The 22809-nt window shown below is 48.6% G+C and overlaps 1 protein-coding gene across 1 annotated transcript in view; it reads right to left on the bottom strand.

Moving 5' to 3' along the window:
* Positions 1–6266: 6266 nt before the first annotated feature.
* Positions 6267–22809, bottom strand: part of DLGAP2 (DLG associated protein 2) — a gene marked incomplete at its 3' end in the record, with an annotated part of 747505 nt that continues 730962 nt past the window's right edge. Inside the window, exons 14-16 of the mRNA XM_081221055.1 lie at positions 15491–15582; positions 8899–9051; positions 6267–6485 (exon numbers count right to left, since the gene is read on the bottom strand). Coding sequence (XP_081077181.1) covers positions 6267–6485; positions 8899–9051; positions 15491–15582 — 464 coding nt within the window. The remainder of the gene's footprint in view (positions 6486–8898; positions 9052–15490; positions 15583–22809) is intronic.

The following is a 22809-nucleotide window of genomic DNA, read 5'->3' as shown; positions in this document are numbered from 1 at the left end:
GGACCCGCACGGGAGGAAAGTGACAACATTTGAAAATGAGAATTCAAAAGTAGCCTAGGATGCACTACCGGCGAGGGGAAGCTTTTTGAAGTCAGCAAACCAGTTACAAAGTGGAGGGAGAGAGACGAACTGAGCCCTTTAAGTGATGTAGCAGTCGTCAAGCCATGGGCTGGGCCGTGGCGGGGTGAGATGGGCAGGGGGTGTCGATCAAAGCGCGGGCGATGGCACCTGCGAGGTACCACAGACAGCCTTGGAGCTCCCTTCTCGGCCTGTGCGCCAGCACGAACCGACATCCTCTCCCTGGTCTGTTTGAAAGACAGAAATGTGTACACAGGTCTGGCAGAGACCTTTCCTTTCACTGTTGCCTCTCCTCCACTGAGGATGTGAATGCTTGCGTTCCCGAGGCTTTCAGGTTCAGAATAAGCACCCATGATGAAGAGTCAAAATCTAAGAAAGTAGGGAGGTAACCCCCTGTTACCTGTGTGTGTGTGTGTATATATACAAAATCTTTTAAAAAGTAGTGTTGTCGTAGGTAACTAACATTTCCTCTGCGAAGAAGTCATCTGTCAAGAGTTGAGATTGAAACTTGAAACAATTTCTTTAAATGCTGGATCAAAATGCCGGGGTTAGGACAGCAATTCAGGAAATTATGTGGATTTCTCGATGTTGCAAGGATGAAGAGATGGGAGTTTCCTCGGAGCGTTCCCACGGAGCACTTCACGTTCTCTGAGGTGTGAAACGGGGTCATTATAAAAAGCCAGGCCAGAGGGGCCACCTTCACAAACCTTCAGTGATGTTGATATGTCTGATTCCATCCTTGGCACTGTCCCACATGCTCAGCTTTCTGCTTCCACGTTAGTTTTTCTTTCTCACGTTCATGTTTCACTTAAGAGCTCGTCATTTCATCTAAGATGACGCTGTGCTTAAGCAGTGGTGAAAACATCACCTCATTCTGGGTGGTGCCTGGTCCTTGTTCGTGGAAACATCTAGAAGCACTTGCCATCAAAGCCAGAAGACATGGAGAAAGGCCCCCGGTAGTTCTCCATTTCCAAGCCTTCACGGAGCTCCTGGCAGCCTCCTGCCGAGCCCAGACGGCCTTCTCAGGAGGGGACCGCTGCGTTTGGTGGTCCTGATTGTCTCTGAGATGCTCAGGATGTGACTTGACCTCCGCAAGCATCCGCCACACAGAAGGGGGCCGTGGGCATCAGCTTTATCAAGAACGGACACTTTCACACCTGATTCCAAGGAGCTCAGAGGACGTGAATGTCATCAGTCTTCACAAAATGTCTGTGAGGGCGACGGGGATGGGAGAAAACTGAGACACGGGGTCAAGAGAAGTTGCGGCTGATGTAGGAACAGAAGCCGGGCTTCTCATTCGACTCCAGAACCCTCTGCAGCCACTCTGTGCTAAAGGGCGTTTCCTTATACTGTAAAAGGGCACCTTTCCCAGCATTGTGTCCACTGCCCACACTTACCGCAACTGTCAACTTAGTAAAGGGACCAGGTGGAGCTCTTGCTGTGAAGGCACAGGGCTCTGATGTGACCTGATGCCATGAGCTTTATGACAAATGGTGCAGGGGTGCTGATGAAGCCACTTCCATGGCTCCAGCCTGGTGGTGAAACATACCTACTAACCAGCAGTTGCTACAGTCTTGGTTGCTTACGCTTGAGGTTTTCTATTTTATTTTCAAATTTTGGAACCCTGTATTCAACCAAAACTTTCGAACAAGTGTAAACAAGTATGCAGATAAAAACAAAAGAGAACCTCAGGGGCTAGTGTATGAAAACCACTGTCTTCAACTACCTGATTAGTATGTTAAATTTGCAATAAAAAGAAAAAAAAATCAGCGGTTCAGGCTTTGAGAAGAAAGGAGGTGCCTGGGAAACGTGCACAGGTGAAAGATGTGGGATGGAGCCATTTGGCCCATTGCTGGGAGACGTGACAGGAATGTCCCACGTTTCAGAAAGGCAGGGAGGTGGGGCATCCGGGTGCCCTCCCCAGGCTGGACCGTTGGGGCTGCTCTTCTCCATCCGAGGTGGGCACGTCCCTGCCTCACTGGCCCAAGTTCTCGGAGGCCTCCACTCCCCTGGACCAGGTGCTGGTGACTCTGGCCAGCCTGGGGGCCCACACGTTCCCAAGCTGATTCCAGATGAGGCACGTGGGACCTTCTGGGAACCCAACAGAACCCTGAACGAGGCTGATGGCTCTGCCAGCAAAAAGCAGCTCAAGCCTTGGCCACGTCTCCCTTGAGATGCCCCAGCGGCCTCCAGATCCTCAGGGCACTCGAGGTCTGTCCGATTTGACCCAGTTACTGCCGACGGGAAAAGGCTGATGAGGACCGTTCCTCCTTCCTTCTGCTCCCTACTCGCCACTGAAAGCTTTGGCCCAAATCAGTCAGCTGCTTTGAAGAGCCCACATTCAGAGTCACTCCAGGCACTTGGACCAAATGTCTGCAACATGACTTTTCTTTCCAGTCAAAAGTCCATCCTGGATCGGGCCGTGGATTTGAGTGAATATGCAACGCGGGATATTTGAACTAAAGTGATGGATACGGTGGCTGCTCCACATGGTATTGGGAAAGGCAGACGGGAGCACAGACCCCAAAAGAAATGTTCAAACCCCACGCGTCTGTGGGCTCCGGAATCGTGTTGTCTTCTGGTCATAAACTTGGCCATTTCTACAGGATGTAGCAGGGAGAGTCCCTCTACTTTTAGGGTCACTGACTTGCTGTTTTTTTTTTTGTTTGTTTTTTTGTTTTGCGGTACGCGGGCCTCTCACTGTTGTGGACTCTCCCGTTGCGGAGCACAGGCTCTGGACGCGCAGGCTCAGCGGCCATGGCTCATGGGCCCAGCCGCTCCGCGGCATGTGGGATCTTCCCGGACCGGGACACGAACCCGTGTCCCCTTCATCAGCAGGCGGACTCTCAACCACTGCGCCACCAGGGAAGCCCTGGTTACTTTTTTTTAAAGAGGGAATCTTAAATGTAATCTGTTATTTTTCCTAATACACTTTTCTATTTACTGCTGGAAGTCTATAGTATCAATCTTGAGGTGCAAACATCAACATTTCCTTTTAAACAAAAATGTAGTTTTTTGGTATCATACAACAGTTCGACTCTTCGTACCCCATTCTAGATGGTTCTATAAATTTGCTGAGAAAAAAATGGTAACGATGGTCACTGGGAACAACTACTTTTAAGTTAAAGACAACAATAACACATGAAGATGTATGAGATGAAGTACATCGAAAGCGCACTTGTGAACAAGTGACATTTGCCTTGTTTGGGTTTTGTTAAACTTTAGGACCCTGTTTATCATACTTGTGTTCTGATTTGGAAAGTTAAGTAGGGCCTTCAGCATGGCAACATCAACTTGTTGGCTGTGAGGAAAATGATTTCTAAAGGGGTACCTGGGTTATAACGGTTATGAGCTGTTATCTTCAGGGAATACAAGTCTGTGATCACAGAGAACACGGCACTTTCCATCATAATGTTCCTAGAACATCGTGCATTATCATTTTCAACCATATTCTCAAATTTTCATATAATCTTTTAGTAAAATGATATCCACGACGTGGTGCAACGATCACAGGATAGTTCTGTGTCTGTAGAAGTGACTGCAATAAGTTAGTGTGATGGACTAACACAAGTATTATAAACAGTTTTATTTTTCTTTACATGTACAATGTGTAAACATGGCTTATCGTCTGCATTTCATGATGGGATGTCACCATGAGAACGGATATATTGCACTTGGTCGTGTCACACGAACGGGTACCATTCCATCAGACCCAGCCGCAAGCATCCCCCCTGCCCCCCGTCACACGACCTTCTTTGGAACAACGTGGACCACACAGGGGTTCGTGCACGTTCCCCACTTCGCATCAACTGATGTCAAATTTAGTTGTAGGTGAATTTGCTCACCAAGGGATGGTATAGGCCAAGACTTTTGGGGATTTTAAGATAAAAATGAGTCTACAAAACATAAAGAAAATTAATCCAAATCCAGTGAGTACTTTGGTTTAAGTCGGCATCAGAGCATCTGGGATCTAAAATCATTATTGTCTAATTTTATAATTTGTTGGTATATATTTTGTACAAGTTCAAGGAAATGAGATAAAACCCATCAGCTTCCAGGCGAGGCCCACGTGAGTAGGTTGGCAAACACGTATGCAGTTTACATTTCCCCATGTGAACGAGTACACACCGAGTTCTCTGTGGTTATTCCTAAAGAACTGTTCATCTTAATAATACATCATGTTTAAAGTTTAAAATGCCAATGCTTGCAAATACATTTGTCTTTAACATAGTATACTGAATATAGGAAGAAGCATCATTATTGTATACTACTCAGGATTTAGGTATTTATTTAGGTAGAAAAAATGTTTAGAATACTCTGGGGGAAATAGGATTCATTTATAGAAGAATATTTCAGGGAATATTTTTTTTTTGCATTTTTCAAGGATATACATTCGTACTGATTTTTGCTTCCAAATATATTTTAAGGCTGTTTGGTAAAATATATACCAGATATGAGGTTCCATTTACAGGGTTTTGTCCTTACAGGGAATTCTTAACTACTCAGCTTTAAAAAAGTAAAACTTTGAAGCTAAACATGCTTTAATATCATCTGTGCTCCTACGAACCCCATGCTTCGTGAAATGTAGAATATGAGGAAAAAGAAAAGCTGCAGGCGTTAAGGCGCGCCCCAGCTGTGCAAGGACCTCACCGAAGGCTCTCATACATTATCAGGAGAGCTGGGTGCGTCTTAAAGTGCGAGTCAAGGTAGGAATACAAAGTGCTATGGGGGAGGGTCTGTGCTGCTGGGCTGGGGGCACAGCACTCCTGGGGCCACAGGGGACCCGGCTTTCGGGTAGAAACGCCGCGTCACCTGCTTTTACCTGGAGTCACAGCGAGGACTCTAGTATGGGGTCAAATGGATACATCCACAGGCGCTTCCTCCGAAGTGATGTCTGAACAGACACACACACCGTCGGATTGGAACAATGGTCACGGCATCTAAATTTCATGAGACGAATGGGAAACCTTCCGTTAGAGACCTTCCTATTTTTCTCTGGTGCCAATCAGAACCACGAAAACGAAGGACTTTTGCTCAAGTCCACAGCTGGAAATCACAATGTGCCCTTTTTCTTTTTGTCTAAAACAGGCAAGAAATATATTCTTGACTTGAGCTCTACTGCATAGGACAAAAGAATTCTGGAAAAATACAAATGTAAACGACGTTTCTTCTTTACCATTTAAACTGAGAGATACTTACCACTCACATTCATGTTTCTTAAACTTTTTATAACATCACAACTGTCATTTTAAACAAGCAAACTTGTTTTTGTTTTGTTCTGTTTTTTAAGGATACCCTGGCAAGTCAACTGACAGAGCATTTGAGCATATATATACATCTATTAAAAAAAATCACATGGTGCATAAAGGGTGAAACTTAAAGACAGAACCATGTGTGGCATTTTAAGCTACAAAGGAATAAAAAAATCAATGACTCTTTTATCTGAGGACAACTCTTTGCTCTCTTCTACTCCTGCTACACAAGTGCCAGCCTTTCTTAAGATGCTGCTCTGTTTCCATCTGCCTCTCCCTGTGTGAATGAACATTCAGCTGACTTTCTGATTGTGTGGATGCTGCGCTGAATATCTGTGGTGGGGGGCAGACTTCTCACCCCCCAGGTTTCTGGAGAAGCACACGGCGGGGAGATTGGTGGCTGGAGAGATGACTTCTCATCACCATAGACTTGGCACAGAGAACCACGTGAGGGGTCAGCTGGGTTCAGGGCACGGTGACCCCAGGCCACGGGTGGGGTCTTTCTTTCCTGCACTCAAGCTGTAGCACCTTCCTCTTGGGTGTCTAATGCCTCGAGTGAGTGGTGAGATGCACCCATTCATAGTTTTTTTGTTATTCTTGCCTCTAATATCACACAATTTATAAAAATATAAATAACAAAGTGTGAACTGGGTTCCATCTCGAGAGGTGTTCCTCGCCCCCCCTCTGAGAACAGAGTGGGTATGTCAGGTGTCCCCATGCCTCTCTGTCCCTGCTGACGGGAAGCCAGGCCATCCGGGGAGAAGTCGTCGTGGCTGTGAGCTCGCAAACCGTGGACGTCAGGGTGTTCCAGGGTGTTCATGGCACAAACACAACAGCCGGGGCGAGCCCGCTGGAGGAGTGACACAGGAGTGACCAGGGATGTGATGCACGGCACGGGTGATGGGGAGGAGGGGAGGGAGGGGCGGGACCGGAGCCCTAGAGCCGGGTCTGGGCCTCGGGGATGTAGATCTCGATGCTGTCGGCCCGCTCGCTGGCCGAGCTCTGGCGGAAGGACGCTGCCCTCTTGGCCGCCGCCAGACGCCTCCGGGCCTCCTGGCGCTGTCTGTCCGGCAGGTCCAGAGACTTCTCTCTGGTGATGGGAAGTTTCCCTTTGGGGGGCTTCTTTGGTATTGGAGGGGGGACCTTTCTTTCCTCCTGAAAAGCATCACAAGTCAAAATTGGGGCAGTCAGAGGAGCCCGGCCGTCCCCCCCGCTCACAGCCCCGCGCCCACCCGATGCCGCGTGACCCTGCCCGGGGTGGGCCTGCCGCGCCTGCCCCCAGATCCCCCGGGCGGGAAGTGTTTACACACGAGGACATCCATCCTGTACGTGCGCGTGGGATGCCGCCCTAGTCTTAGAGTTATTTTGACCCTGTTGCTGGGTGAACACTTGGCAAGTGCTCACAGGCTCACGTTCTTGAGTTTCCCAGGGGTCTCGGAAGATGCCGCTGACAGCCCTGTCCTACGCGACAGTCTTTTCAACAGACTCCGAGGTCCAAGGCCATGGAAACCTTCTCACAGGGTGTCCCAGGGAACCGATGTCCAGATTCTCTACTATGGGCCTTAAGCCCTTTGACATGAACTACACATGATGTTTCGCTTACTTGGTAAAAGGATGCAAATAACTATTTCTGACCCTTAGCTCGTGTTCTCAAACAAGTCAGCCCAAGATACGTGTATGCCTCTTCCAGAAAGAGAAAGGGCACAATTCTGCAGCAAAGCAACACACAATGCTTGCAGGGGTCCTGGTGGAAGGTCTGTGTCCCACACTGTGTTCTCTATTTGCTGTGGCCCCTCCCTAACAAGGCTGGACCTTCCCAGTGGATGGAGGGCGGGAACTCCGCAACCAGTATCCTTGTCAGGAAAGGGGATGTTACATACGGGGCCCGGATGCTGCCTTTTCTGAGAAGATAGTTGTTGAGGGGGGCACCCACTCCTCTGTCTCTTTCCCTTCAGCCTCCAAAAGAATCCGAAGGGCACTAGATGGGCCCGGGCTTGGACATTAGCACAGGTTCAGGTGAACACATGGCAGAATCCTGATGTTGTGTGCTATTGTTTTTGGCAGGAAGCTCGTTTTGGTGTCTGAAACTTTGTTCCCATGACTTATTTTAAAATGACTTGGACCAGAAGCAACGTCCCTCCTGGCTTTTTGGCAGGGGTACAATCAGGGGTAATTAATTTGTGAAGACTTCCAGCTATTTCAAAATTTAACTCCTGCCTTAAGTGCTTGACTGTGATTATCTATCTCTCTCCTCTCCTTTCGCAGCCTCTGAAATATGGGACTGTAAGAAATCAACCATTCTTGTGAGTCTCCGTTTTCAAGAGGCTCACAGGTGTCCTGCAGTGGAGGGGGGGGGGCAGGTGGCCGAGCAGATCTATGAGGCAGAGGCTCAGGACTTGTGTCCTGACCGCGTTCAAGGGCTGCTCGCCTTCTGGACGGGGTGCTGTACCCTCAGCAGGAACCGTGTTCATTCTGAGGACTACTCTCTGTGTACAGTTGAGGTGGAAGGGATTGTCTTAGCTGTCAATTACCGGAGAGTGAACAATAGGGAGGATTTTTGCATATCATCAGACTAGTTTAATAAGTTGTAGTTTTAGTGATTTCTTTGAAGAACTTTTTCATTTGGAATCATTACTTATGATTTCCTTCCCTTCAAAACCAAACCATAGATTTCCTGGACTTGCTTATGTACAACCTGGTGGTGTGCGGGCCCCTTGGCCCCGTTATCTGCGGTGGGGACTTTTTCAGCCGCCCACAATGTAGCGATGGCCTCCAGCCTGGAGCCCCACAACGACGGTGGGCAGCACATTTCTGGGAAGATGGATGATGATGATGATGTTTTCATTCTAACTATCTAGATACACACCCTGAACTACATATTAAACACCACTGTCCCAAGTATGTTGGATTAATTTTCTTTATCATTTTAATTGATAACGTCTGTCCAGAAAAATCAGTATGATTACGTAGCACTTCTCTAAAATGTGTTAGGAAGTCGATGTCTTTATAGCTAATTCACACCTATCTATTAGCCCCAGTAAAGATGATCTCTAAAGAGAAGAGGTGAAACCATAGGTTCAAACTTAATGGACATTTTCAGCCTATTTCAGGGCCAGGACGTTTACATCCTCAAATTGTTCAGTAAAGTTTAAAGTATTCCTTGTTTTCAACTGCAGCTGCGCAACCGGAAAGTTTATCTCCACAGGAGGCATTGTAACTGAACTGAAACTTCCCCGGTGGGAAACAATCCAAATCTCAATCCAAACAATCCAATCTCAATACAATCCAAACAGAGGTTTGATGGCCATAACGCAGAGGACAGACCCTACCGGAAACCAGACCGCGGCGGACAACGTGATTTTTGTTGGTGTCTTCCGGGAACTGTCAGCAAGAAAGGGACTCACTACACACGCTGACTTTAGCTCCACCCTGATCACGCGCACATGGGTTTATCCCTGAAAATCGGATCCCGTACTGTTAATCAAAGACTGAGACACACATAATAACGTGTCATTTGGAGCAGGTGGCCTGCACGCCGGGAGGTGGCAGCGGCGGGTGGGGGGGTTACCTTCCTCTCCGGGGACGCCACCTCCTTCCAGTCGCTGAGCTTCAGCTGGTGCAGCTCGTCGAACTTCATGCTGACGTCCTGGACGGACAGCTGCAGCATGTCCCAGTACCCGGCCAGGTCCTGCGAGGTGGGCCTGGGCATGGCGCTGGGGTCCTGCCGAGACACATGCGCAGTTAGAGCTGCTGAGAACTCGGGGGGCGGGGGCGGGGGCGGGGCTGATCTTCCCCAGGAAGCCGGTTAGGGAGAAGCCCCACGAGTTCAGAATCGGGTGCAGATATTCCCGAGGGCCCACGAGGATTCAGGAACAGTTCCCTTAAGTATTTGCTGACAGTTAAAAGGTCTGAAAAGGCTACATTCTGTATGGTTCCAACTCTAGGACCTGCTGGAAAAGGCATAACTATGGAGACAGTAAAAGACCAGTGGCCATGGGGGTTGAAGGGAGGAGGGGTGAAGAGGTGGAGCACAGAGGATTTTTAGGGCAGCGAACCTACTCTGTGGGATGCTGTAATGGTGGACGGGTGTCCTGATAACTTTGTCCAAACCCGTAGAATGTGCAACACCAAGAGTGAGCTCTGATGGGAACCACGGACCCTGGGCGGTGACGTGTCACTGGAGGTCCATCAGTTGTAATAAAGGACCACCTGGTGGGGATGCTGATGGTGGGGAAGCTGTGGCGTGTGCGGGCAGGGGGTGTATGGGATTTGTCTCTGTATTTTTCTGTATTTTCACTCAATTATGTTGTGAACCGAAAACTGCTCTAAAAAATAAAGTCTATTAACCTGATTGAGAAAATGGGCAGAGGATCTGTCTTCCGAGGAAGACACACAGATGGCCAACAGGTGCATGAAAAGATGCCCAACATCACTAATCATCAGGGAAATGCAAACTGAAACCATAATGAGATGTCACCTCGCACCTGTCAGAATGGCTACCAACGAAAAGATAAGAGATAACAGGGTTAGTGAGGGCGTGGAGAAAAGGAAGCCGTCGTGCACCGCCGGTGGGAATGTAAATTTGTGCAGCCGTGATGGAAAACAGTATGGAGTTTCCTCAAAAAATTAAAAATAGAACTAGCACACAATCCAGCAGTTCCACATCTGGGTATTACGTGAAGAAAACAAGAACACTAACTCAAAAAGATATATGCACCCCAACGTTCATAGCAGCATTATTTATCAATACAATAGCCAAGACGTGGAAACAACCTAAATGTCCATCAACAGATGAATGGATAAAGAAGATATATATATACAATGGAATACTACTCAGCTATAAAAAAGAATGAAATCTTGCCATTTGAAACAACATGTAAGTCAGATAGAAAAAGAAAGATACTGTATGATTTAACTGATATGTGGAATCTAAAAATCAAAACGAGTGAACAAAAATCAAAATGAGTGAAATAGAGTCATAGGTACAGAGAGGAAACGGCTGGTGGTAGAGGGAAGGGGGTGGGGGGAAGAGAGAAATAGGTGAGGGAGATTAAGGGCTACAAGCTTCCAGTTGCAAAATAAATGAAATGTACAGTGTGGGGGATATAGTCAATAATTATGTAATACCTTTGTGTGGTGACATATGGTAACTAGACTTACTGTGGTGATCAGCTTGAAACATCAAATCACTATGTTGTGTAACAGGAACTAACAGTGTTGTAGGTCAGTTGTATTTCAAAAACAAACAAAGAAACAAACTCTTAGAAAAAGAGATGAGACTTGGGGTTACTGGAGATGGGGTGGGGAGTGGTGGAAGGGGGTCAAAAGGTACAAACTTCCAGTTACAGGATAAACAGGTGCTCGGGATGCGATACCCAACATGATAAATACCACCAACTCTGCTGTGTGTTATACAGGTAAGCTGTTAAGACAGTAAATCCTAAAAGTTCTCATTGTGAGGGAAAATATATTTTTTCTATTTCTTTACCTTTGTACCCATAGGAGATGATGGGTGTTCACTAAGCTTATAGTGATAATTATTTCATGATGTATGTAAGTCACATCATTATGCGGTACCCCTTACATTTATTCAGTGCTGTATGTTCATTATATCACAACACAACTGGAGGAAATGAGAAGAAAAAAAATAAAGTCTACTGAAGAATACACGTGTAGACATTCCTTCACCGTTTCATTTTGAAAACGCTTTCTTGGAACCTGGGGATGGTGGCACATGTTAAGGCTCCAGCCGCTTGACAGTTTGTGCAGGCCCCATGGTTCTGGTCGCCTGTGGGATTACTGGGAAGCTGGTGCCCGGGAAGGGTCTGCAGTGGTGCTGGTGGTCATGGGCGCTGGGGAGATGGGCCTGGAGCCACGGCCGTTTCTGTTTGTTCTCTGAGCAGTCTCAGCCCTGCTTCTGAAGGTCAGGGATGCCCTACAAATGTACCATGTATATTTCGTCGCTCCCACGCGGAGGGAGGGAAGGCACGTCCATCTCCTGAAAGGACAGAACTGTCTTGGGGACAGGTCCCTGCCCTTGGAAGGTGCCGGTGATGCCACGGAGCGGCACACGGGCAGCCAAGGGCGCACGTGGCCCCAAGGTGGGTTTGCTTCTGCACGCGGCGCCTGAGGTATGTGTAGTTTCAATGAGTTGTCTCTACTTAAAGCTGGGTGACTCCACAGGAATAGAGGGCCAGTGGCCTGGCCACGTCCCCGGCGTCCAGCGCTGGCTGGTGACCGCAGCCTCGAGTTCCCTGGGCCGCGTGACCTGCCTGCAAGCCCCTGAGTTTGCCACTCTCGGGTTAAGGGTGTGGATTTTTCTGGGTGTGGTTCCCTTGATTCAGTGTGGGGCTGTCTCAGGTTAAACAGACAGAGAAGTTTCTGATAGGTAAACATTTATCTGAATTTGCTTAAAATGTGCCATTTCCGGCTTGTTCATAAGTCCTTCCCATGAAGCACATCAGGAACTTCTATTTGGTTGGGTTTAAACTTCCTTTAACCTTTGTCTTAGTCCATCTGGGCTGAGAGAACAAGAAAGCCACAGACTGGGGGCTTATGAACAGCACAGTCTACTTCTCCCAGTGCTGGAGGCTGGACATCCAAGGTCAAGGTGCAGGCAGATCCCGTGTCGGGTGAGGACCCCCCTCCTGGTTCACAGACGGCGTCTTCTCTCTTGTGTCCTCACGTGGAGGAAGGGCTGGGGGCTCTCTGGGGTCTCTGTTAGGAGGGCACTGATCCCAGCGTGGGGACTCCACCCTCATGACCTCCTCATGTGAATGTTGGGGGACACAGACATTCAGTCCTGGTTCCACATCCACATCCACAAGGTCACTCTTGGGGCCCCGTCCGTTCTGCTGACGCAGCCAGATGGCAGCTGTGCTGACCTGAGGGCAGAGGGTAAGAACCACGGTCCAAGCTACTTGCACAAAACGCCCTCATTTTCTCCTTCTCCGTCTGGAGTGAAAGTTGCAACCCGGGGCCATTGTCTGCGGTTTGAAGCCCGTTCTCCATTGAGCCACCAGGAGGCGACCTGGGCGTGTGGATCGCGGAGCCCAGTGGGCAGGTGTAGGGTCAGGTGCAGGGTCAGGGCCAAGTGCATGTTCAGGTGCAACGTCAGGGGCAGGGGCAGGTGCAGGGTCAGGGTCAGGGTCGGGGGAAGGTTCAGGTTCAGGTTCAGGGTCAGGTGCAAGTCAGGTTCAGGGTCAGAGTCAGGGGCAGGTTCACGGGCAGGGGCAGGGTCAGGTGCAGGGGCAGGGGCAGGTTCAGGTGCAAGGTCAGGTGCAGGCTCAGGGGCAGGGGCAGGTGCAGGGTCAGGGGAAGGTTCAGGTGCAGGGGCAGGTGCAAGTCAGGTTCAGGGTCAGAGTCAGGGGTAGGTTCACGGGCAGAGTCAGTGTCAGGTGCAGGCTCAGGGTCAGGGGCAGGTGCAGGCTCAGGCTCAGGGGTAGGGTCAGGGGCAGGGGCAGGAGGGTTCATCCAGTCGCCTGGGTTGTCATGTACTTGCCTGTCTGAGCTCAGCCACTGCTTGTGAAGAAAAGCAGAGTGAAGGTCTTGCCTCCGGGCTGTGTTCTGCAGGTGACGGGGATGCACAGGGGCTCCCTGGACAGTCGGGGCTGGGGGGGACTCCTCCCGCCAAAGGCGGGTCCTCAGCTGCTCTTCTGGAAGATGACACAAGTACAACGTCCTCTCCCGCAGGTGCAGGTGTGATAGGGCCTGAACATGTCCAAGGGATGGAATGGGTTCCCAGGTGGGACTTCGGGCCCTGGTCCTGCCCCACGGCTGTGCTGAGGCTCATGTCGCCTGAGAGTGGACTCTGTGGTCACCTGCCCTCCCCACTGGACCGGCGAAATCTTTGTCCTCTGGGCTCCCAGGGAGCAGAGGCCGTGGCGTCTGTGGAACTGGGCACGGCCAGGGTCTGGCTCTGCACGGGAGGTGGCTGCATCTGTGTCCACTGGACATTCAGATGTCCGATCCGTTTGTAAGTCTCATTTTTTCATGTCAGTGGTGAGCCAGGCCAGTCCCCTACCCCAGCAACGTGTACAGAGCCATCCGTCCTTGCTAACTGCAGGCCGTGGGGTCCAGGTGGGATGTGGGCTCTGAGGCTCCATGTTCCGGAACATCCTCTGGGAGCTGTGTGTCCTGAGAAAGGCTGAGAAGAGACCGTGGGTCGTGTTCAAGTACACTGTTAGACCGGCCGGTCTGAGCGTGACTCCGTTTCTCCCTGCTCTGGGGTGCTGAGCCGCTGCTGGCCCGAGAGGTACCGGTATCGACCCGCCAGCTTCAAGGGCGGGTCCTGCCCGGTGTCGTCCTTCCTAAACAGCTGGTGGGCTCTTGATGTATCACCTGGGGCCACTTTTTGACTGAAAACTAGTCACCGGCCTAAAGCTGCAAAGTGTGGACAGTGTGGCTTTGCTGAGCAAGGCCCCTGCTTGTACTGTCAGCATTTCAGCATTTCTGCTGACAGGCCTGCTTAGGGCCCCAACCTGACCTCCTCCAACAAACGCTCCAGACTCTTTTGGTCTAATCCTAGACGGAGGTCAAAAGGAAAGGAAGCAGTCACGCCAGACTTTTTAAGGTTAACACAAAACGCAATCTGACATGTATAAGAGGAATCAAAACTATTAGGGTGGATAATTTTTAAGTCTAGTATCAGCTGCTTCTGGCAGAGAAGACATGCAGATTTTATAAGCCTGAATAATGTTCCTCTGCTGAGTGTAGGGTCCTGAAGATGGGGACGACCCTCCCCACCAGACTCGGTGGAACACGGACCACACTCTCCAATGGCCTAAATCAATTCCTTAAAGATGATCATTAAATACACACGACGGAGGAGGCTAGAACATGCCCAGTAAACATGATAACTGAATGTTTCCACAGCTGTATGTTTCTTTCAGGGACTCTAAACCTGCCTGTTTCCCCTTTTAAATGTTGATTATAACTTCACGTCATAGGCAACCAGGCGGTAACTCTTTCAATTTCATGATGAACTTGAATGGGATTAATTTGAAAATATTAGAGAAAACATACTTTTTAATGATCCTGATTAAAAGGGATAAACTGGCAACTCTGACGGGCTATGCTGCCTTTGATGTGGAAGAACATTCTGTAAATCCACATACCTCCTTGTAAATTTAAAAACAGAACAAAACAAAATCAGATCACCTTGAACCATTGCTATGGGAGACCTTGCAGAGACCTACTTGTGTTTTAATGAAAATGTTTGGTCTGAAAGAAGTCAGTGTATGGATTATAAATAAAAGAACCTGTAAAGTAATGTGATGACTGTTTAGTTATTTCTCCAAATAATATCAAGTGAATATTTTCTTTAGTCAGATAAGGAAAAGTGTGTGTGTAACAATATGTATTTATATTTATTTATACATAGTATAGTATACATATAAGTACACATATAGGTAAGAGTGTCCCCTTGATTTTCAGGAAGATCAGAACCAAGTTTAATGCCAACCGTATTACCTAATTTAGTCCATGGTATTTCTGTTCACTCCTGATTGTAACATATAAAGCGCAAATTATTTCTAAAATCTCTTCCTAATCTCTTGCACTGTGGTTGTTTACGTGTTTCTTTCAAGCCACCTCCTAGCACTGTCCTCACTGTGACATCCACCGTGACAGTGATTTACGCTTCCCCTCCTTCCTCGGCTGTCCCCTGGGGGACAGCCAGGTGGCGGAGGACACCCCTCACGGCTGGGGAAACACCTGTCTCCTTCCCACCCCTGCCCCTCCCCTGCCCATACCCCCACAGCCTCTCTGCTTTGGCTGCACTTTTTTTTTTTTTTTTTTTTTTTGCGGTACGCGGGCCTCTCACCGTCGTGGCCTCTCCCGTTGAGAAGCACAGGCTCCGGACGCGCAGGCTCAGCGGCCATGGCTCACGGGTCCAGCCGCTCTGCGGCATGTGGGATCTTCCCGGACCGGGGCACGAACCCATGTCCCCTGCATCGGCAGGCAGACTCTCAACCACTGCGCCACCAGGGAAGCCCTGGCTGCACTTTTAAATCACCCCCAAAGCTGGGAGTGTCCCGCTACTCATTCACCAGGCTGCACATGTGCAGGAGTCTTTTAACAGGCAGGAAGGTGGTGAGCACAGAAAGAACGGACGTTCAGCTTGGTTACAAGGGGCCGAGGTTACCTGAGGATCCACTTACCATGTTCTGTTGGCAAAGCCAGTAAAACTGCTGGAATTTCTGCGACATCAGAAGCTGGGCACTCCCAACAGCACTCCTGATTTTCCCGAGAACTGTTGAAAAAAACACACACAACAGGTTTAAAACTGGGTCAATTAGAAAACAAAAGCAAAAGCATCACACAAAGGGGATATGACCCAAAGAGCAAAAGCTATTATCCTATCATCTCTGTTACTGGAGGTGAAACTGTTGAGTTTATTATGGCCACGGGCTGAACTGTCTTTCCATCTGCTCCATTCCTGAGCATGAAGGAAATTCAAAGACGACCTGTCATACAGGGTGAAGTAAGTCAGAAAGAGAAAAACAAATACCGTATGCTAACACATATGTATGGAATCTAAGAAAAAAAAAAAAAGGTCATGAAGAACCTAGGGGCAAGACGGGAATAAAGACACAGACCTACTAGAGAATGGACTTGAGGATATGGGGAGGGGGGAGGGTAAGCTGGGACAAAGTGAGAGAGTGGCATGGACATATATACACTATCAAACATAAAATAGCTAGCTAGTGGGAAGCAGCCGCATAGCACAGGGAGATCAGCTCGGTGCTTTGTGACCACCTAGAGGGGTGGGATAGGGAGGGTGGGAGGGAGGGAGACGCAAGAGGGAGGGGATATGGGAACAGATGTATAACTGATTCACTTTGTTATAAAGCAGAAACTAACACACCATTGTAAAGCAATTATACTCCGATAAAGATGTTAAAAAAAAAAAAAGACGACCAAATGCCAGCTACCAGGATACTTCAGTGTTGGGGGAAATTTAGCTTAGAAAGCTACTGCTAACACCACCAAGCCCTTCGGGGGTCAGCAGGTGACCAGTTCCCCCGACCTGCTCACATCACCATCCGCTGACCCGTGGAAGCGCCACGTTTGGTGGTAGTGAGAATATCCTGCTTCGGGGCACCCTGTGGGCCAGCTCCGCTTTCAGGGGGTAGGAAGTGTCAGTTTAATCCAGAACCAATTTCTAAGTTGTAAGACTTTAATCAAATAGCACTTAAAAAATGTAAATAATAGAGTTTTGTCAGTGGAAAGGATTTAACCAATTACCCAATAGCTGTGACAACTTTGGGATTTGCACTGGGCAGATAAAAGACTTTGGGCATGAAATTTCTGGGAAAAACCCACACCTGCTACCTCCAGGGGCCTCCATACTTCCCATCTTTCTGCCCCAGTCTTCCTTAGCCTGTGTAAACGTCGTCAGTATTTTGGAAATCATAGCTTTGGTGGATCCCAGCTCCCATGATTCTCAAAAGCACACAGGAATCTGTAGGAAAACATTTCTGGCGACTATACCCAGGTCCACTTATCTCTGATGTTTTGTCTATAAGCAACAATCCCCAGCTAGTTCACTGAGCTTACACAGCATCTTCCTCTGATGGCCAGAAGCATCTTCTCTTTTGGGTCCCCCTCAAGACTCTGTGCAGAACACAGATAACAACCAGCCACACGGACGCCCTGAAACTCAAAGTCGGGCCAGTTTGCTAGTCTGGCCATTCCCTCAGGCTTTCAGGAGAGCAGGACAAGCTTGTCTCCAGTGCCCTGCGGGCAAGCCTTCAGGAAAAAGGGGGTTTTAGCCTGGAGGTTCGTCCGTCATGAAGCAGAGACACAGCCATCACCGCTAACAGGCTATTTTAAGTACTTACTCTGGACGGAATGCTTACGTCCTTGAGGTTTTATCTGGAGAAGAGCCCACAAAGGCCAGCCCCATCAGCCTGCGAGTCACCTGGGGGTCTGGTTACAGGCAGATTCTGACTCAGGGGGTCTGGGGTGGCGCCTGAGACCTGGCCTTTCCACAGAGGCGTAGCCTGAGTCCAGAGAAGTAAACTCAGTTTCGTTACTTTTCTCCCCAATTTCCCAAACATTAGTAAATTTGACAGGCAGCCTTCGATAAAATGACTTGAGACGTTTAACGTGCATTAGAAACTGGCATCAAAGGCTGATTCCTGAGCCTGGCCACACAGCTGCTGAGACCGTGTTCCTTGGCCTCCCTCGAAGGGAACGGAGTCATAGACACCGTTGGGAAGGGCCTCAATACCATGTAACCAAGTGTCACATGTTGGAACTGATGTCCCAGAAAGAAACCCATTGCGGTGAGGGGTGCTGAGGACACATGCTAATGTAACAGAAATCAGCCACGCAACAGAAGGGGTAGCACAGCCTTCATTTTTACAGGGTGAGCATGTGGCCCCCACATGTTCGTAACATGATGCTCTCCTGGGGAAGGCAATGGACTGAAACACTTCCTAGTTTGCCTGTGTTTTCTTACTTGTCCAGATTGTCGTTCCCCAAAGTTTTATTATGGCAAATTTCACACGCAGAAAACTTGAAAGAAAGTACCACAAGCAACTCCACCCCATCCCTTAGGATCACCAGTCTCGGAGTGCGTTTATTTTCCGGACCCACTTGGATAAGCTGTGGCCAGAGCCCCATCCGCCATCATCCTGTACGACCACAGCGCCATGACCGCTCCTAAGAAATGAATAGTTCCTCAACATCATCCAATTCTAGCTGGCTCCTAAAATATGAAGAAGAGTGTAAAACGTACCTTTTAATACAAGTGAGTTAACTGGATAACACTCTGGCATCCTTTCAGACTTAAAAAAAAAAGGTTGTCTTGTCAGCATCTTGACACCTGGGCCCTTGTGTCTCCTACCAATCCACTGCGAGAGGGGCTTACTCCCCCAGACCCCCCCATCCCGCCCACCTCCTCTGTCTGCTTTGCCTGCAGCCTGGCAGGAGGGCAGTGGGGTTGGAGCACCTCCTGGAAGGGCTGAAAATACTTCCTACTTGGTTCCCAGCTTGATTCCCCAAACTGAATATGTTTCTGCAGCTCTGGTCCCACTGCTGCTGAGTGCAAGAGTTAGCTTTGTTTTTGAAAAGTTGAATTTTCACTCGTAAACCCCTGTAACTTGCATGACTGATGAAAACCTTTCAAGAGACTTGTTTTAACCAAGCTGTCACTGCAGAAATATATAGAAGTGACTCATGTATAAGTGCACTTCTTTTCACTGACTCTATGCTTCCTGAAATGGTATTTATTTATTTATTGTTAATTTCTCTAAGCCTCAGTTTCTTTTTTTTTTAATTTATTTTTTTATACAGCAGGTCCTTATTAGCTATCCATTTTATACATATTAGTGTATATATGTCAATCCCAATTTAAAAAGTCAATCAGTTTTACCCATTTTGAGGTCTTAATCCCCAGTTTTCATATTCTTCTTAAAACGTACTTCAACGGAAGTGTTAATATAAAGTACTTCAGTTTATCATCTTTAGCACAGCATGGATAGGTGGGTGATATGTGGGTGTTGATTTAACGCAGCGGAGACTTATTATAAAGGGTATAAATTGATTATTGCTAGAGAGAGATAGTGGCTGTGAGAGTGTAGCTAATGACCTGATTGCGAATGGCAGGAGAATTTGCTGCTCAGTGAATGGGGATGATTCTATCTGATACCTATAATGTAAATAGCTTCCTATAATTGCAAAGAATTTGAGGTGAAAATTCAATTTATTCTTTTCCACTATCCTTCCCAAAGTTTGTCATAGTTTAGACACTTTCTTTCAAGAGCTACAGATTAGGATGTATGCTCATCAGAATGCAAACTTACAAACAACCTGAGACAACCCTGGTCTTTGATGTACAAAGAAATTTGATTAACTGACTTGCTCCTTTAATTTATTTTTCATGCGTGTTCCACAATTTTCAATTCTATCTAAATTTGCTATGAAGTGCCAGGACATTTACACTATTCTTTTCTTTCAAAATTCGAGGTGGGTTTTTCTAAAATCTGCAGACTGTTTGAAATGATCTTTTTTTTTTTTTTTTTGGTGGTACATGGGCTTCTCACTGTTGTGGTCTCTCCCATTGCGGAGCACAGGCTCCGGATGCGCAGGCTCAGCGGCCATGGCTCACGGGCCTAGCCGCTCCGCGGCATGTGGGATCTTCCCGGACCGGGTCACGAACCCGTGTCCCCTGCACCGGCAGGCGGACTCTCAACCACTGCGCCACCAGGGAAGCCCTGAAATGATCATTTGAAGATGTATTACTCCGGGATCTCTTGGGATTCCATCCTGACTCATTTTGTAGAGCAGGCTGGGGGACATGGCTGCTTCCACAAACCTCCTCGCTTCTGGATCTCTGGCTTTACCATTTTCGTTTCGTTTTGTGTTTCTTGAGCACAGGTTTCTTCTTACGCTCCAGTTTGCCTGCGGCCACTGGGTGGCTGGGCTGTGTGGGGACACCTCCGTCGGGCATTTACCACATCCTTAGCAAGAGCCGGGACACAACCAGGCTTGTGTGTCCTGGCAGGGGTCTGGAAGCAGTGGCTGTTCGTTCCCTGGAGGACTGGTCAGATCCCAGAGGCTGTAGCAGCTGTGGTGCTCAGAAGCATCATCATTAGCTCTGGTCTTCAATGTGCTGTCTTTGCTGATGGGGACTCCTGGGCAAACTGCAGACCCAGGGGCAGTTTCTCTGTGGCCCATGTCCTCCTCGTCCCCTGCATTGCCACGTGGCCCACGAATCCTCAGGGTCACTCTACTTGTTGTCTGCTCTTCCCTGGGCCGACGGCACAGCGACCGAGCCACGCCGCCTGCCACCGCCGCCATCCAGGGATAATCGCCCCTCTGCATGGAAGGAATGGGGGACCCATGCTGGACACCGAACCCCGACACCAGCGTTAACATGACTAGTGAAGCCGGGGTCCCTTAGATGAGGAAGGAAATCACCAAAGCCCCCAGCTCTGTGAGTCTGCGGGTCCATGCATCGGACTTGGTGATGTTCACGTTATTAGCTTTTGGGCAGATCTGTTTTGGGGGCGAGAGGAAGTCCCAACACCTCTCGAGAGACCCCACTGTTGAGTTCCTTATACCATTCATATTTCTACAGACCTGCTAAGATCTTTGTGGTTCTGGAACCATTTCTTTTATTTCAGAAAACATACTATTGTTTTGGTTTTACTTTATGCCACTTAGCCGTTTGGTTTAACATAATTAACACAAAAATCCCAAAACACTAGTCTAGTGACGGTTTACAATCCTTTCAGAATATACCTATTTATGTATTAACAATAGGAAGCCTGCTTTAACATGACTTAACTTAAACCAGTATTTAACTGGGCTCACGACGCTTTTATTAAACATAGAGGGCTGAACGAATCTAAATTCGTCCAATCAATTCAGTGAGCTGTGATTATAAAATTACAGCTTTTGAGAAAAGTTATCTCATGGAACGGAAATTTCAATATTCCAAGCTCAGGGTTTTGGTTCAACAGCCATTTAATTTAAGCTTCTCTTTTTGAAAGGGCCGTAATCAATAACCCTGTATCTGTTCTTAAAATGAGGACTAGACTTGAAGGTTATCTGACCTTTAAACATTACTAGGGAAACACCTAAATGTGACTAATATGGTGCTAGTTTAGTGGGCAAAGCATACAGTTGAGGTTCAAAACAACTGTTTTGTCATCTTTGTCCACAAAAAAATAAAGTCAGGCAAATAAGAGAAGAAATTAAGAAAATCATAAAAAGGATCAAGCAGATCTATTCTCTGTTCTTTGCCTCTGAGCCTCATAGAAATGCAGTTGCACGTAGTTATTAAACGGTGGTAGGAAAACCCACGCAGAGTCACGATTATTGAGCTGGTGCCTGTGGAACGGGGTCTTCCCCAGCCTGGCCGAGGGCGACTGCAGGATGCGTGGGGTTTAGATGCTACGCTTTAAGAAGACGTGAGCAGGGCTGTGACCACCCCCCGGGTGTGAAGGCTGCACCTCTTCCCGCCTTCTTCCTCTCTCTGACTCTCAGCTGCACAGGGCTTCTGCCAGGCACTGCTGGCGGATAATCGATGTACCAAGTGTGAGCCTTCCAGGAGCCTAAGATGTCAAACGACAGCGGGGGCCGGGCGGTAAGAGCTCTGGGAAAACGCAGAGCCGTCCCCGCCTTTGAGCAGCATGTCCCCAAGGCAGTGGAGGATGACAGAGCCCAGGGACTCGAGAGGTAGTGGCTCAGCCTCCCCCTCGGTCGGGTGCAGAGTCCACGTCTAAGGGAGGGTCTTCCTGGAGGGTCTCCCAGCCAGTTCTCTGCCTCTGCTTGTGCTCTTGACCGTTCTCTCTCATCACCATCGCCCCCACCCCACCAGCTTGACCAAACCCACCTCCCCTCAAGGTCCAGCCCAGATGTCACTGTCACCAGGAAGCCTTCTCAGACTTTCCCTGCCGGCAGCATCTCTCAGGCTCCTGAGAGAGTCTTTTAAAAGCACTGGGCAGCACTTTTTTTTTTTTTTGCGGTACGCGGGCCTCTCACTGTTGTGGCCTCTCCCGTTGCAGAGCACAGGCTCCGGACGCGCAGGCTCAGCGGCCATGGCTCACGGGCCCAGCCGCTCCGCGGCATGTGGGATCTTCCCGGACCGGGGCACGAACCCGCGTCCCCTGCATCGGCAGGCAGACTCTCAACCACTGCGCCACCAGGGAAGCCCTGGGCAGCACTTTTTAAAGCACTGGATCTGCACTGTTCTTGCTATACTTCATGTTTCTCACTCGCCGTGAGCAGCTCTGCCTTGGTCTTGCTTGACCCCTTCTTAGGTCACCGCAGCTTCTGTGCCATACACTCCTTTGCGTATCCACCTGCAGTCTACCGAACGACTCATAGTATGGGTTCAGCAAACATCTGCTGTGTGTTTACAAGACGGAGAGAGTCTGGAAGAAGGTCCCAAAGGTGCCAAAAAGATAGAAAAAAACTTGTATATGGAAATACAGTTGAGGGACGGCAGAAACTCCCTTCCCGCTCTGCCTTGTTGAAGGAAAAACGTGTTCTCCAGATGTCCAGTAATAAGACAACTGAACCTCCTAAGTGATGGACTCTTATTGTTGATGTGGGTCACTGTAGATCATCAAATCGGATTTCAGACACAGTACACTTACGGCATGACTCCCAGAATTTTATGGAACGCCCCAGTGGCAAGAAAATCCTAACGTATGACAATGCTTCAGCGCTGGAGCCTTTTAATTTCACCTCTTAATTTCCAAGGGCTGAGGCACAACCTAAGTATGAATTTTAAGGCTCAGGGATTCTCTCTGGACCACAAATGGGTGTCAGAGATTCAGAGAATCAGAATGAAGTAAACGGCCAGGGATAGAGGCTCAACATTTTCTAAAAGAGCAGAAGAAGACAGTGTTAGAATACAGAGAAGGAGAAGTTCCCAGGAATGGAACATCTGGATTGAAGAACGTCGGGCAGCGTGGTGGGAAAGCACAGCTTTTGACAAAAGGCAGCTCTGACTCCGAGC

This window comes from Mesoplodon bidens (assembly GCF_964165515.1).
Source record: "Mesoplodon bidens genome assembly, chromosome: 20".
In the NCBI taxonomy this organism is placed as follows: Eukaryota; Metazoa; Chordata; class Mammalia; order Artiodactyla; family Ziphiidae; genus Mesoplodon; species Mesoplodon bidens.
Note: the sequence above shows the minus strand (reverse complement) of the source record. Positions and strands in the feature narration are given on the sequence as shown.